We start from the raw sequence: 12,123 nt of genomic DNA, 5'->3' as shown, positions 1-12,123 counted from the left end.
ATCAATCATTATTATAAACATTATTGACTATTAGCTTTTAATATTACTCTTTGTTGCATTACTAATATACTCCAGGAATAACAGCAGGTATAGGGTCAGGTGCTGAAGGGACATTGTGAGAGGTGACCTAGAAGGCAAGAGGTGAGCCTCCTGTCATGCCCGCATAAGGGCCGCTTGAGGGCTCCTTGGTCAAGTGGTAAGGCCAGTGTCTGGGAAGGCACTTGTTACTTAGCAGACCGCAAAAGGGAGTGTCCTTTCTTTGGAGAAGTCAGGGAACACTCTGCTCCACCAGCTTTTTATGGAAGGCCGGATATCATCCAGGCCTGCCCAAAGTCATCTGGAGGCCTAAACCTGTGGCGCTGTGCTTCAGTGGTCACACTCCTCGTCCACTTTCATGCTCCTCCCGTACTCCTGGTTCCTCTTTGAAGTTCGTAAGTAGATAGCGGTAGAAGAAATAGTGAAAGTCTTAAAGTCTTTGATCTTTCTTACAAGTGCAGAGAAGAAAACGCTGACGTATGCTGCCTTCTCGCTAGGCTTCAGCTACCCCTATCTTGTAATCACGTGACTTGCTTCTCTTGTCAATCACTTAGAAGACTCACCCTCCTTACCCTGCCCAGTTGTCTTGTATGCAATAAATATCAGCGAATCCAGCCCTTCGGGGCCACTACCGGTCTCCGCATGTTGATGGTAGTGGTCCCCCAGGCCCAGCTGTTTTCTCTTTATCTCTTTGTCTTGTGTCTTTATTACAATCTCTCATCTCCGCACACGGGGAGAATACCCGCCAAGCTCCCTAGGGCTGGACCCCACAGTTAGACATATATCATAGTATCATGTCAATGCGGATCATGAGGTCAGGAGTTCGAGACCAGCCTGGCCAAGCTAGTGAAACCTCATCTCTACTAAAAATACAAAAAAAATTAGCCAGGCATGGTGGTGTGCCCCTGTAGTCCCAACTACTCGGGAAGCTGAGGCAGGAGAATCACTTGAACGTGGGAGGTGGAGGTTGCAATAAGCCAAGATTGCTCCACTGTACTCTAGCCTCGGCGACAAAGCCACACTCCGTCTCAAGAGAAAAAAAAAAAAGGCACAGTCTTCTGCATTCTCAGGTAAACAAGAATATAAGTATTAAAAATGCATGTATTATATGTAATACATATTAAGTGTGGCCGGGTGTGGTGGCTCACGCCTGTAATCCCAGCACTTTGGGAGGCCGAGGCTGGCGGATCACGAGACCATCCTGGCTAACATGGTGAAACCCCATCCCTACTAAAAATAGAAAAAATTAGCTGGTGGCAGGCGCCTATAGTCCCAGCCACTTGGGAGACTGAGGCAGGAGAATCGCTTGAACCCGGGAGGTGGAGCTGCACTCCAGCCTGGGGGGCAGAGCGAGACTCCGTCTCCAAAAAAAAAAAAAAACCATCTAAGTAGGCATTAAAAATATAGCAATAAGAAAAAAAAAAAAAACATTGGCCGGGTGCAGTAGCTCAGACCTGTAATCCCAGCACTTTGGGAGGCCGAGGCGGGCGGATCACAAGGTCAGGAAATCGAGACCACAGTGAAACCCCGTCTCTACTAAAAATACAAAAAATTAGCCGGGCGCGGTGGTGGGCGCCTGTAGTCCCAGCTACTCAGGAGGCTGAGGCAGGAGAATGGCGTGAACCCGGGAGGCGGAGCTTGCAGTGAGCCGAGATCGCGCCACTGCACTCCAGCCTGGGCGACAGCGCGAGACTCCGTCTCAAAAAAAAAAAAAAAAAAAAAAAAAACCAGTAAGCTCCACGAAGATATAAGCTCTGTGATCCACTATGGCATCTCCAGTGCCAGACAGTATCCAGCAACTTACTCGGTACTAAAATGTATTAAACGACTGAATGAAATACTACTTTGCAATTTTGTCTGCCTTCTCTAACCAACAGAGGTATTTATATGTCTGCGAAGGAAGACCTGTCTTGTTAAATTTTGTATCCCCAACAGCCCAGAAAATGTTGAAAGGAAAAAAATGGGGGGAAAAGCCCTTTTCTGGAACAAGTTAGAATAGGACCCACATACATTTTGTTACTAACAAAACGTCCAGCTTGTCTTTTTTCTTTGAAAACTGCATGGCCTTAAGAGGAGTCTATTCTAATTAGGAAAAAAGTCACCTTTTCAGAAGCAGGCACTTCCCACTCCATGCAAAGTGAAGCCAAGTTAGCAAAACCGCAAACACTTGGCTAATTCAAACACAAGCTAATTTATTATTATTGGCGCAAATTAGCCACTTTCTTTTGCTGCGCAGGTCAATGTCCACAACCATACTGACTCTGCCTGTAGGGCGAGTGTCTCACCAGTAGCTGGTGAGAAGCACAGCTCTTCTCAGCCAAAACCGAGAGCTACTGGAACTTGTGCAGTGCAGTAATCCAAACCCCTCGAGTAGATACGCCCGCTTTAAAATCTGCATCTCGTAAGAAATGCCTTCAATTTTCCATATTAGGAGCTGAGAAAACAGGTCTCCTGAGCCCTTCAGGGACAAGTTCTTTGCCAAATACTACAACCACCTCCAACCACTCCACAACGCCTGAGCCCGAGGGTGGGCCACACACGACCCAGCGCTAAAGGGTTACAACCAAGCTGTCCGCCGCCTGCCTTGTCTTTAAAGAAGCCGCACACAAGCGGGCTGCCCCGGAGTTCAACTTCCGGCCACATAGTGAGAGGATGTTTTCCTACTGGAGCTGAGCCGCGGGGGCGCGCCCCCCGGCCGCGCCCTCCTAGCCACGCCCTCCACGCCCGGCCTTCGGAGCGCGAGCTCGGGCGGGCACACGGAAGGGGCTGGGCCACGTGGGAGGCTGCTGAGTGGTTCGCCTTCGCCCCTCAGCGCGCTGTCAAGCGGAGGCAAGCTCAGAGCGCACGGAGAACGCGGTAGCGCGCGCGCGCGCGTTCTTAGTGCCCTCCCCGGTGACGTGCCTGGCCGGGGCCGCGCCAGGGCGCTGTTGCTGCCAATACAGCTGTCATGGCGTCCGAGGCGCTGGCTGCGGAGAACTGGCCGCGGTCTCCATAGAGCTGGGGGCGGGCGGCCCGGTATGGAGAGCAGCCCCGAGAGCCTGCAGCCGCTAGAACACGGGGTGGCGGCCGGGCCAGCGTCAGGGACAGGTTCTTCGCAGGAAGGGCTACAAGAGACCAGGCTTGCCGCTGGTGATGGTCCTGGGGTATGGGCGGCGGAGAGCAGCGGCGGGAATGGGCTGGGGGCGGCGGCCGCCAGCAGGAGCCTCCCGGACTCGGCTTCTCCCGCGGGCTCTCCTGAGGTTCCCGGACCTTGCAGCTCCTCCCCGGGTTTGGACTTGAAGGATAGTGGTGTGGAGAGTCCTGCTGCCGCCGAGGCGCCTCTGAGAGGGCAGTACAAGGTGACCGCCTCCCCGGAGACAGCCGTGGCCGGAGTGGGTCATGAGTTGGGTCCCGCCGGAGACGCGGGAGACCGCCCGGATCTCGCCGGCACCTGCCAAGCAGAGCTGACGGCCGCCGGCTCCGAAGAGCCCAGCAGCGCCGGCGGCCTCAGCAGCAGTTGCAGCGACCCGACCCCTCCTGGGGAATCGCCGAGCCTGGACTCTCTGGAGTCATTCTCTAACCTGCATTCTTTTCCCAGTAGCTGCGAGTTCAATAGTGAGGAGGGAGCGGAGAACAGGGTCCCTGAGGAGGAGGAGGGCGCGGCGGTGTTGCCCGGGGCTGTTCCTCTGTGCAAGGGGGAGGAGGAGGAGGAGGAGACCGCTCAGGTGCTGGCGGCCTCCAAGGAACGCTTCCCGGGACAGTCTGTGTATCACATCAAGTGGATCCAGTGGAAGGAAGAGAACACACCCATCATCACCCAGAATGAGAACGGACCCTGCCCCTTGCTGGCCATCCTCAATGTTTTGCTCCTGGCCTGGAAGGTACATTCTGCAGCTTTCTACTTCCTACAGCTTTTGGGGTGGAGGAAAACGGGGTGAGGGAGCTGCTGCATGTCAGGTGATGGCTTCCTTTCTTTCCTCATTCATCAGTCCCCTTCTTACATGAAATTCATTCCAAGACTTCCATGTTGAAAGAATATTCCCTTGTATATATATCGAAAAGAATTGCCCCTAACCTCCGTTTTCTCTTGTAGTGTTGTTTCAACGTTCAATTGTGGTTGATACACTTAGAAACAAGAAGGACTTAGAGTATCTTTAATCTTGTGATTATTTTAAACTATAATTTCCTATGTTTTCTTGCCGACTTTATCACATATGCAAAGAAGTGAAGAATTGGAGAAAGTAATCTTCAGAAGTTACCATCAATCCGTGATATCATGGACTAAGTTTTGATGGTTATGTTTAGTCTGATTTCCAACTAATGCCCCATTCGTGTGTAGATACTTAAGAGAATGGTGATGGGAAAGATGTGGCTCTTTAGACAAATTCCATTTAAGGAAAAGCATTGGTCTGAGACCCAATTACCATAACTTCTTGGTTTTCAAAGATTGTTTTCATTTTATGCATGATTTTTACTTGCCTCATTTCTTTGGCTCTCAAATGGTTTGGCATTATTACCAGTAACCATGCATCCGAATGTGTTAAAGGAGCTAAAACTCTTAAAAACTAAAGTAAGAAAAGATATAGCTAAGGTGAAGGAGCAAAAAAAGGAAGGACCCTTAAAAATAGGTATGATGAGGACTCAGAGAGAGTTACCTGTAAAATGAAGTGTCTTATTTAAGCTTGCAGTGTTAGGGTGCTAAGAAGATGCATCTCACAGCACCTATTTTATTTTCAAATTGGTAATTATATTTATAGATGCAATGTTTCCTAGAAAAAAAAATAACCCAAACTGGGTGTGGTGGTGTGCGCCTGTAATCTCAGCTACTCTGTAAGCTCAACTACGCTGGAGGCTGAGACAAGACAATCGCTTGAGCCCAGAAGTTTGAGACTAGCCTGGGCAATATAGTGAGACCCTATATTAAAAGAAAAAGAAAAGAAAAAAGTAACCTGGATTCTTCTGAACAGTTAGGAAGAAAATCACGTAAAGGGAATAGTGTTTATCAAACATGCCTTTATTTTCCTGTCACTAGCAAGGGCTGATACAAAAGAAATAAAATTAGAAACCTTGCCATTGTCTGGTGCATAATGGCACTGAGATGTTTTGAGTGAAGACAGTACCTGCCCTTAAAAGGCTGTCAAGCTGTTTGAGGTGGCATCATTGACTTACTTGAAACTGTTTAAGAACAAGAAATAGTAAGTTATATGAGACAAGTGGTAGGTAAATTGTGGTAAATCTGTGGAAATGCATTTGATATTCAGAAAGGGGAAATTTTCATTTGGTATGGCATAGTCCTAGAAAGCTTCATGGGATTTATGGATCTTGAACCAATCTTTTTTTTTTCTTTCTTTTTTAAAAAGACACCACCATTACAGCAATTTAACAGATCTTTTAAGGAAGAGAATTTAGAATAACAGGGAAATGGAATTCCCAGGGGAGAGAAGAGTATAAACCAAAGGAATGAAAACAGAATGGATATTGTGTGTTTATATGTTTATTAAATGACAGAGGTGGTAAGTTAATGTTGGAGAATAATGAAAAATAAGGTTGAAAAGGTAAAGAAGAGCCACTTGATAGAGGCTCTCAACTGGGGAGTTAGACTTGCTCTAATGGGCCAGAGTCCCTAATCTTTTTTGTAGGAAGGAATAGCTATTACTTTCCTGTAGTCCTTTTTCTGATATAGTACTGCAGAAATTCAGAGGAAAGGGCAAGTACTGTGGTCTGGAGTATTTGGGGATAGATGCATATTAAACTGACTCATTCAATTCAGACAGATTCAAGTGAATGATCAAATATTTGGGTTCCCACTATGTGTGAGGTACTAGAAATGCAAAGATGAGGCCAGGCGCAGTGGCTCATACCTGTACTCCTAGCACTTTGGAAGGCCGAGGCGGGTGGATCACGTAAGGTCAGGAGTTCGAGATCACCCTGGCCAACATAGTGAAACCCCATCTCTACTAAAAATACAAAAAAATTAGACGGGCATGGTGGTGGGCACCTGTAATCCCAGCTACTTGGGAAGTCGAGGCAGGAGAATTGCTTGAACTCAGGAGGTGGAGGTTGCAGTGAGCCGAGATCAAGCCACTGCACTCCAGCCTGGGCAACAAGAGCGAAACCCCATCCCCAAAAAAGAAAAAAAAGGAAATGCAAAGATGAGTATGATGCAAATCTGCCTTCACGTAGCTATCTAGTGGGATGACAGACATATAAACAATAATTACAGTGCAATGTGAGAAGCTCTAATATGCTATGGAAGCCCAGAGAAAAGGGTAATTGGGGAGGGGATTATCAAGGGAAGACTTCATAGAAGAGATAACCTGTGAACTAGATCCAAAGGATGAGTGAGAGAAGACCTTCTGGGCAAAGAGAATAGTGTATTGAAAGATACTGAAGCAGAAAAGGATTTCTTCTACTTGAGACCTTCAACCTGGGTTGAATTGTGCAGCATAGGAGGTAAAGGAAATGGTGGTAATAGCAGGAAATAAAATTGATAGGTTTTGTCAGATTATGAATCAGCAAGCATGCTAATGAATTTGGAGATTACTTTGTAAATCTGTGGTTATCAGTGTTTTTTTTTTTTCCTCCAGCTTATTGATGCAAACAAAAACCAGTCATAAGTAATCATTGATGATTGATAAAGAGATGGATGAGAGAAGCAAAGTAGAGCAGTATTCTCAAAGTGAGCCGGGTACTAGAAGTCAAAACTATTTTTATAATAATACTAAGAAGTTATTTGCCTTTTTCTTTTTTTTTTTTTTTTTTTTTTGAGACGGAGTCTTGCTCTGTCACCCAGGCTGGAGTGCAGTGGCCAGATCTCAGCTCACTGCAAGCTCTGCCTCCCAGGTTCACGCCATTCTCCTGCCTCAGCCTCCCGAGTAGCTGGGACTACAGGCGCCCGCCACCTCGCCCGGCTAGTTTTTTATATATATATTTTTTTAGTAGAGACAGGGTTTCACCGTGTTAGCCAGGATGGTCTCGATCTCCTGACCTCGTGATCCACCCGTCTCGGCCTCCCAAAGTGCTGGGATTACAGGCTTGAGCCACCGCGCCCGGCCTATTTGCCTTTTTCACTCTCATTCTCTCACAAGTGTCCATGGAATTTTTCAGGCTACGTGATGTAATGGCATCGCTCTGACAGTTAATGCAGTGTATGCCTCTGTACTTTGTGTTTTAAATTTTTCTCAATTTTAATTTATAATAAGGTGGATATAGATAGATATCCACATAGATGAAAGTTATTGGGGGTCCTCAATCATTTTTAAGACTATAAAGGGCTTTGGGAACAAAAAGGTTGAGAAATGCTCTAGTAGAGAAAAATAGTAAATGGGGTGTGAAGGTGGTTGTCAGATTTCAGAGGATCCATTGATGTAGGTGTTTAGACTTTCTATATAGCTGATATTGGAGCTATTCTAAATTGCTAGATAAAGAAATGACATGAAGAAAGTGGTCTTTTACTTTGATATTAGGCTAGAAGTAAGATTGTAGTGAGTGTAGCAGGAAGAATTGATGCGGATAGCGCTTTGGTTAGAGTTCTTTGCCCCCTCTCTTTGATGAGGATAATGTAGCATTCCCAATGATGATTTCATCACTGACTGGCTATAAGAAGTGAAGACAGTAACCCCATTTTTCAAACCTGAGTAACAGAGATTGGTTGGATCTTTCAAAAGATAGGGAAGGTATTAAGGGAATTATTTTAGATGGGGAAGTTGATGCCAAAGTTTGGTTGTGTTTAGTTGGAAATGTCCAGTAGTGGGACATAAAAATATAAATATTCATTATGCTGTTAGAAGCATGGACTGGGTCTCAGGGAAGAGGCTGATTTTTTTTTTTTTTTTTTTTTTTTTCTTGAGACAGAGTCTCACTCTGTCTTGCCCAGGCTGGAGTGCAGTGGGAGGATCTCGGCTCACTACAGCCTCTGCCTCCTGGGTTCAAGTGATTCTCCTGTCTCAGTCTCTCCAGTAGCTGGGACTACAAGCGTGTGCCACTACACCGGCTAATTTTGTATTTTTATTAGAGACAGGGTTTCACCATGTTGGCCTGGCTGGTCTTGAACTCCTGACCTCAGGTGATCCACCTGCAAGAGGCTATAAAATTATAGAGAAAAATCAAATTGGAGAATTACTACCTAGAGTAAATATGGTAGTTCTGAGACTAAATGAATTCTCCAGAGAGTAGTGAGCAATAGTTCTCAACTTTTTTTGCCATCCCAATATGTGAGAGTGACAAATTGCCAGCAGAAACATCCTCTCCATCCTGTCTCAATTTCCCCACTCCCTCTCCTCCCCTACCTCATTCTCCAGGAGACAGAGAGAAAACAGGAATAAAGATCAAATTGGGGGAGGAAGGGAAGAATATTAAGGGTGAGGGAGTGAAAAACCAGCATAGGCACAATTTGAGATGTGGAATGAGAACTAGAAATAGGGCAATGTCATGAGAGTATTCAGAGAAAGATAATGTAATAAAAATTTAGTACATTACTATCGTCAAATGCAGCAGCATCAGAGAGCTGATGGAGTAGGGAAGATTCTGCCGAAGATGACAGGTGTAGGGACAAGGTCACTGAAAAGTCAGGATAACATGGAATCCTCAGTTGTCTTTAGAGGAAAGGAACAACAACTGTATTTTCTGAAGTATTGGGAGGAATGGAACAAGAAAAATACAGAGACAAGGTCACATTAAGATAGAGAAGTTGGCCGTGTGTGGTGGCTCATGCCTGTAATCCCAGCATTGCGGGAGGCTGAGACAGGAGGATCGCTTGAGCCCAGGAGTTTGAGACCAGCTGGGGCAATGTAGTGAGACCCCCCATGTCTGTAAAAAAAATAATAATAAGGAAAAAAAGAGAGGTAGATGAAAACTGAAGCCTTGTATTTTTCAATTTGGCAAAATAATCATTGAACTCATAAGCAGTAACTATTGAACTCATTAATAATTAAGATTGTAAAGCATTTGACAGGGTGAATTTTGTGAGAAAAGTATATTGCATTTTAAAGAAGAATCTCAGTGGAGATTATGCTTAGGAATTTGAGGCACAAACAGAAAGACTGCCAATTAGTAGCATGGATAAATTGAGGTATCCTTTAAAAACGATTAGATTATCAGTTTTGCTTTGTTTTTGGTCTTTCCCTAGTTCGCTTATGTCTGGAAATAGGAGCAGGAAGAATGACTGGTTAGAGTTATCAAGACTTGGGCTTTTCTTTCAAGAACTGACACCTGGGGTGTAGGGGGAGAGAATTAGAGAATTGAAAGGGAAAACAGCTGATAATCTCTTTTGGGAGAGGATGAAATTATTAGAAAATCAATAGACTGAACAAACTGGGAGGATTTGAGCAAAGGTATAAGTGTAGTAGTTCTGGATGAGAAGTGACAGTAAAAGTGATCAAACAGGGTAAGGACTGAGTTGAAAGTATTGGTTCAGAACTGACAGAGAGTAGGTGATCATTCATAATCTATTAAATAGTTGGCTGGGCACTGTGGCTCACGCCTGTAATCCTAGCACTTTGGAAGGCCAAGGCCGGAGGATCAGTTGAGCCCAGGAGTTTGAGACCAGCCTGGTCAACATAATAAGACCCCATCTCTATAAAAGAAAAAAAAAATTGTTTTAATTGTAAAAAAAGAAAATCTATTAAATAGTTGAGCTGTGATAATCTAACAAATCAAGAAAGAAATCTATTACATTTAATTCAAGCTCAAATTTGTAATTCTGTTTACCTGTCATTTTCAAGAGATAGTTTCATCTACCTCTGTGTTTTTCCTTTTTATTGTTTTTTTGTAGAGATGGGGTCTCACTATATTGCCCCAGCTAGTCTCAAATTACAAATTATACCAGGTAAACTTATCAAAATGTATCAAATGTATCACTTAGAATACATTTTTATTTTGCTTCTTTTTGACTGTGTTTGATTTTTAATTTTTAAAAATCTTATTTTAGCTGTAAAAAAAATGCTTTTTATAGGTATATTTGAGGGCTGTAACCCATGCAATTAGGTGTTTATGAAGTTAAGCTAGAGGTAAATAATATATATATTTTAGGGCTTACAAAGGTATTTCTTTAATAATAGAGGGAATCCCTACTTGGTTATACTTTTTTTTTTCTTTTAGAATGTTATAGGTTCTGAGGCCAATATACATACAAAAAAACTTACATATAACCTATATTATACGTTGTGATAGAGAAGACAGAGTATTGCAATATCTAATCATTGTATAGCATTTTAGTAGAAAAATGAATGCACTAATTTAAGATGCTGGAAACACATCTCCTCTCCTTCTTAACTGTTTTTGGTAGGGAATTCTTTTCCCAGTTTTTTTTTTTTTGCTTAGTATAAGCTGAGATTATCTCCTGTTCCAAGTCATGGGAGGGATGCTGGGGTCCTGAAGAAGGATTTTTAATATAAAGTTGGTTTCTCCAAACATCAAACCTATAAACTGTAAAATAAGGATTCATATGTTTGATTCTGTAAAATATAAAAAAGCTTAAAAAAAAAGAACAGACACAAACTAAATCAAAACCCACTAAACTAAGAGAACTCTTTGCTGGATTATCTAAGGGCTAATTTCCCTTTTTTTTTTTTTTTTTTCTTTTTCTTTTTTTGAGATAGACTGTCATTCTGTCACCCAGGCTGGAGCGTGTTGGTGCAATCATGGCTCCCTATATAGCTACGACCTCCCGAGCTCAAGCAGTCCTCCAACCTCAGCATCCTGAGCAGCTGGGACCACAAGTGTGTGCTACCATGCCCACCTAATTTTTTTTTTTTTTTTGACGGAGTCTCACTCATTCGCCTAGGCCGGAGTGCAGTGGCACGATCTTGGCTCGCTGCAACCTCTGCCTCCTGGGTTCATGCGATTTCTGGCTAATTTTTGTATTTTTAATAGAGACAGGGTTTCACCATCTTGGACAGGCTGGTCTTGAACTCCCGACCTCAAGTGATCTGCCCACCTCAGCCTTCCAAAGTATTAAGATTACAGGTGTGAGCCACTGTGCCCAGTTTCTTTTTTATTTTTTCTGTAGAGATGTGTCTCACCATGTTGTCTAGTCTGGCCTTGAACTCCTGGCCTCAAGTAATCCTGGCTTAGCCTCCCAGAGTGCTGGGATTACAGGCGTGAGTCACTATGGCCAACCCTAATTTCTTAATTTACAAAGAGCCCTTATAAATTAGAAAAAGATGAGCAGCACAATGGCAAAATGAACAAAAGGCTATTAACAGAAAATTCAAAGTTCAAATGGACATACGCTTTTGTCTCATTATCACCTGCAAAGTGAGGCACGATGAAGGTGAGCTTTTTGCCAGGGGTGAGTTTTTTCTCTAGTTCTCCCTCCCTCCTTGATGACTTTTTTACCTCATATCCTTTCACAGACACTTCTAACTTCCATCTAGGTTATGCTTTTTCCCCTGACTTGCAGAAACATTGTAATCACACAAATTTTCTTTTCCTGAAGTAAGTAAGCACAGAGCTCTTTTGAGGTTTTCCAAGTGTGTTTATTACTTATAAAAAAGGAAAAACAGATGGTGAGCCAAAGGTTCCATCTTAGCCTCTGCCCACCTTGTTTTTAAATATAGATCCTGTAAAAAGAGATTAAAACTTCACACAATTGTGGGGTTTTGTTTACACAAAAGACTTAAGAACATTTCTGAGGCTTTCATTCCCAGTCTCTTCCAAGAATTGGTGTTGTAACTCTGGATTTGTAAGATAAGGTAGACAAGGGCTGAGGAGAGAATAAATACTGCCAGTAGGAGTTGCCCTCTAATAGTGATAGATGTGTTCATTTCTTCTTCTCTCCTTGATATGAGTAGTCTTTTAGTGAAAAACCTCACTCCCTATCCAACCTTATCTGTTGAGTCCCAGGTGAAGGACATTTAGGCACAGGTGGTACTAACAATCATAGGGACTTTGAATAATAATAGTAAGTACTCAATTATTTATGTGTCCGGATACTGTGCATTATTTTACATGCATTGTATGTTTTCCCTTTTAATTTTCTCAACCACATCATGAAATCCTTATGTAGACTGTTGTTCTTATTTTATGTATATAGAAAATTGAGGCCAGGCACAGTGGCTCACGCCTGTAATCCCAGCACTTTGGGAGGCCGAGGTAGGCAGATCACCT

General features: G+C 43.6%; 1 protein-coding gene across 1 annotated transcript in view; it reads left to right on the top strand.

Annotated features, from left to right (window-relative positions):
* Nucleotides 1–2,859: 2,859 nt before the first annotated feature.
* LOC116272538 (ubiquitin carboxyl-terminal hydrolase MINDY-2-like) overlaps nt 2,860–12,123 on the top strand; it is a 56,607-nt gene continuing 47,343 nt past the window's right edge. The window contains exon 1 of the mRNA XM_031661273.1: nt 2,860–3,896. Coding sequence (XP_031517133.1) covers nt 3,054–3,896 — 843 coding nt within the window. The 5' untranslated portion in view covers nt 2,860–3,053. The remainder of the gene's footprint in view (nt 3,897–12,123) is intronic.

This window comes from Papio anubis, unplaced genomic scaffold, assembly GCF_008728515.1.
Source record: "Papio anubis isolate 15944 unplaced genomic scaffold, Panubis1.0 scaffold123, whole genome shotgun sequence".
NCBI classification, from domain to species: Eukaryota; Metazoa; Chordata; class Mammalia; order Primates; family Cercopithecidae; genus Papio; species Papio anubis.
The sequence above is the reverse complement of the archived record's forward strand: the minus strand, read 5'-3'. Positions and strand labels throughout refer to the sequence as shown.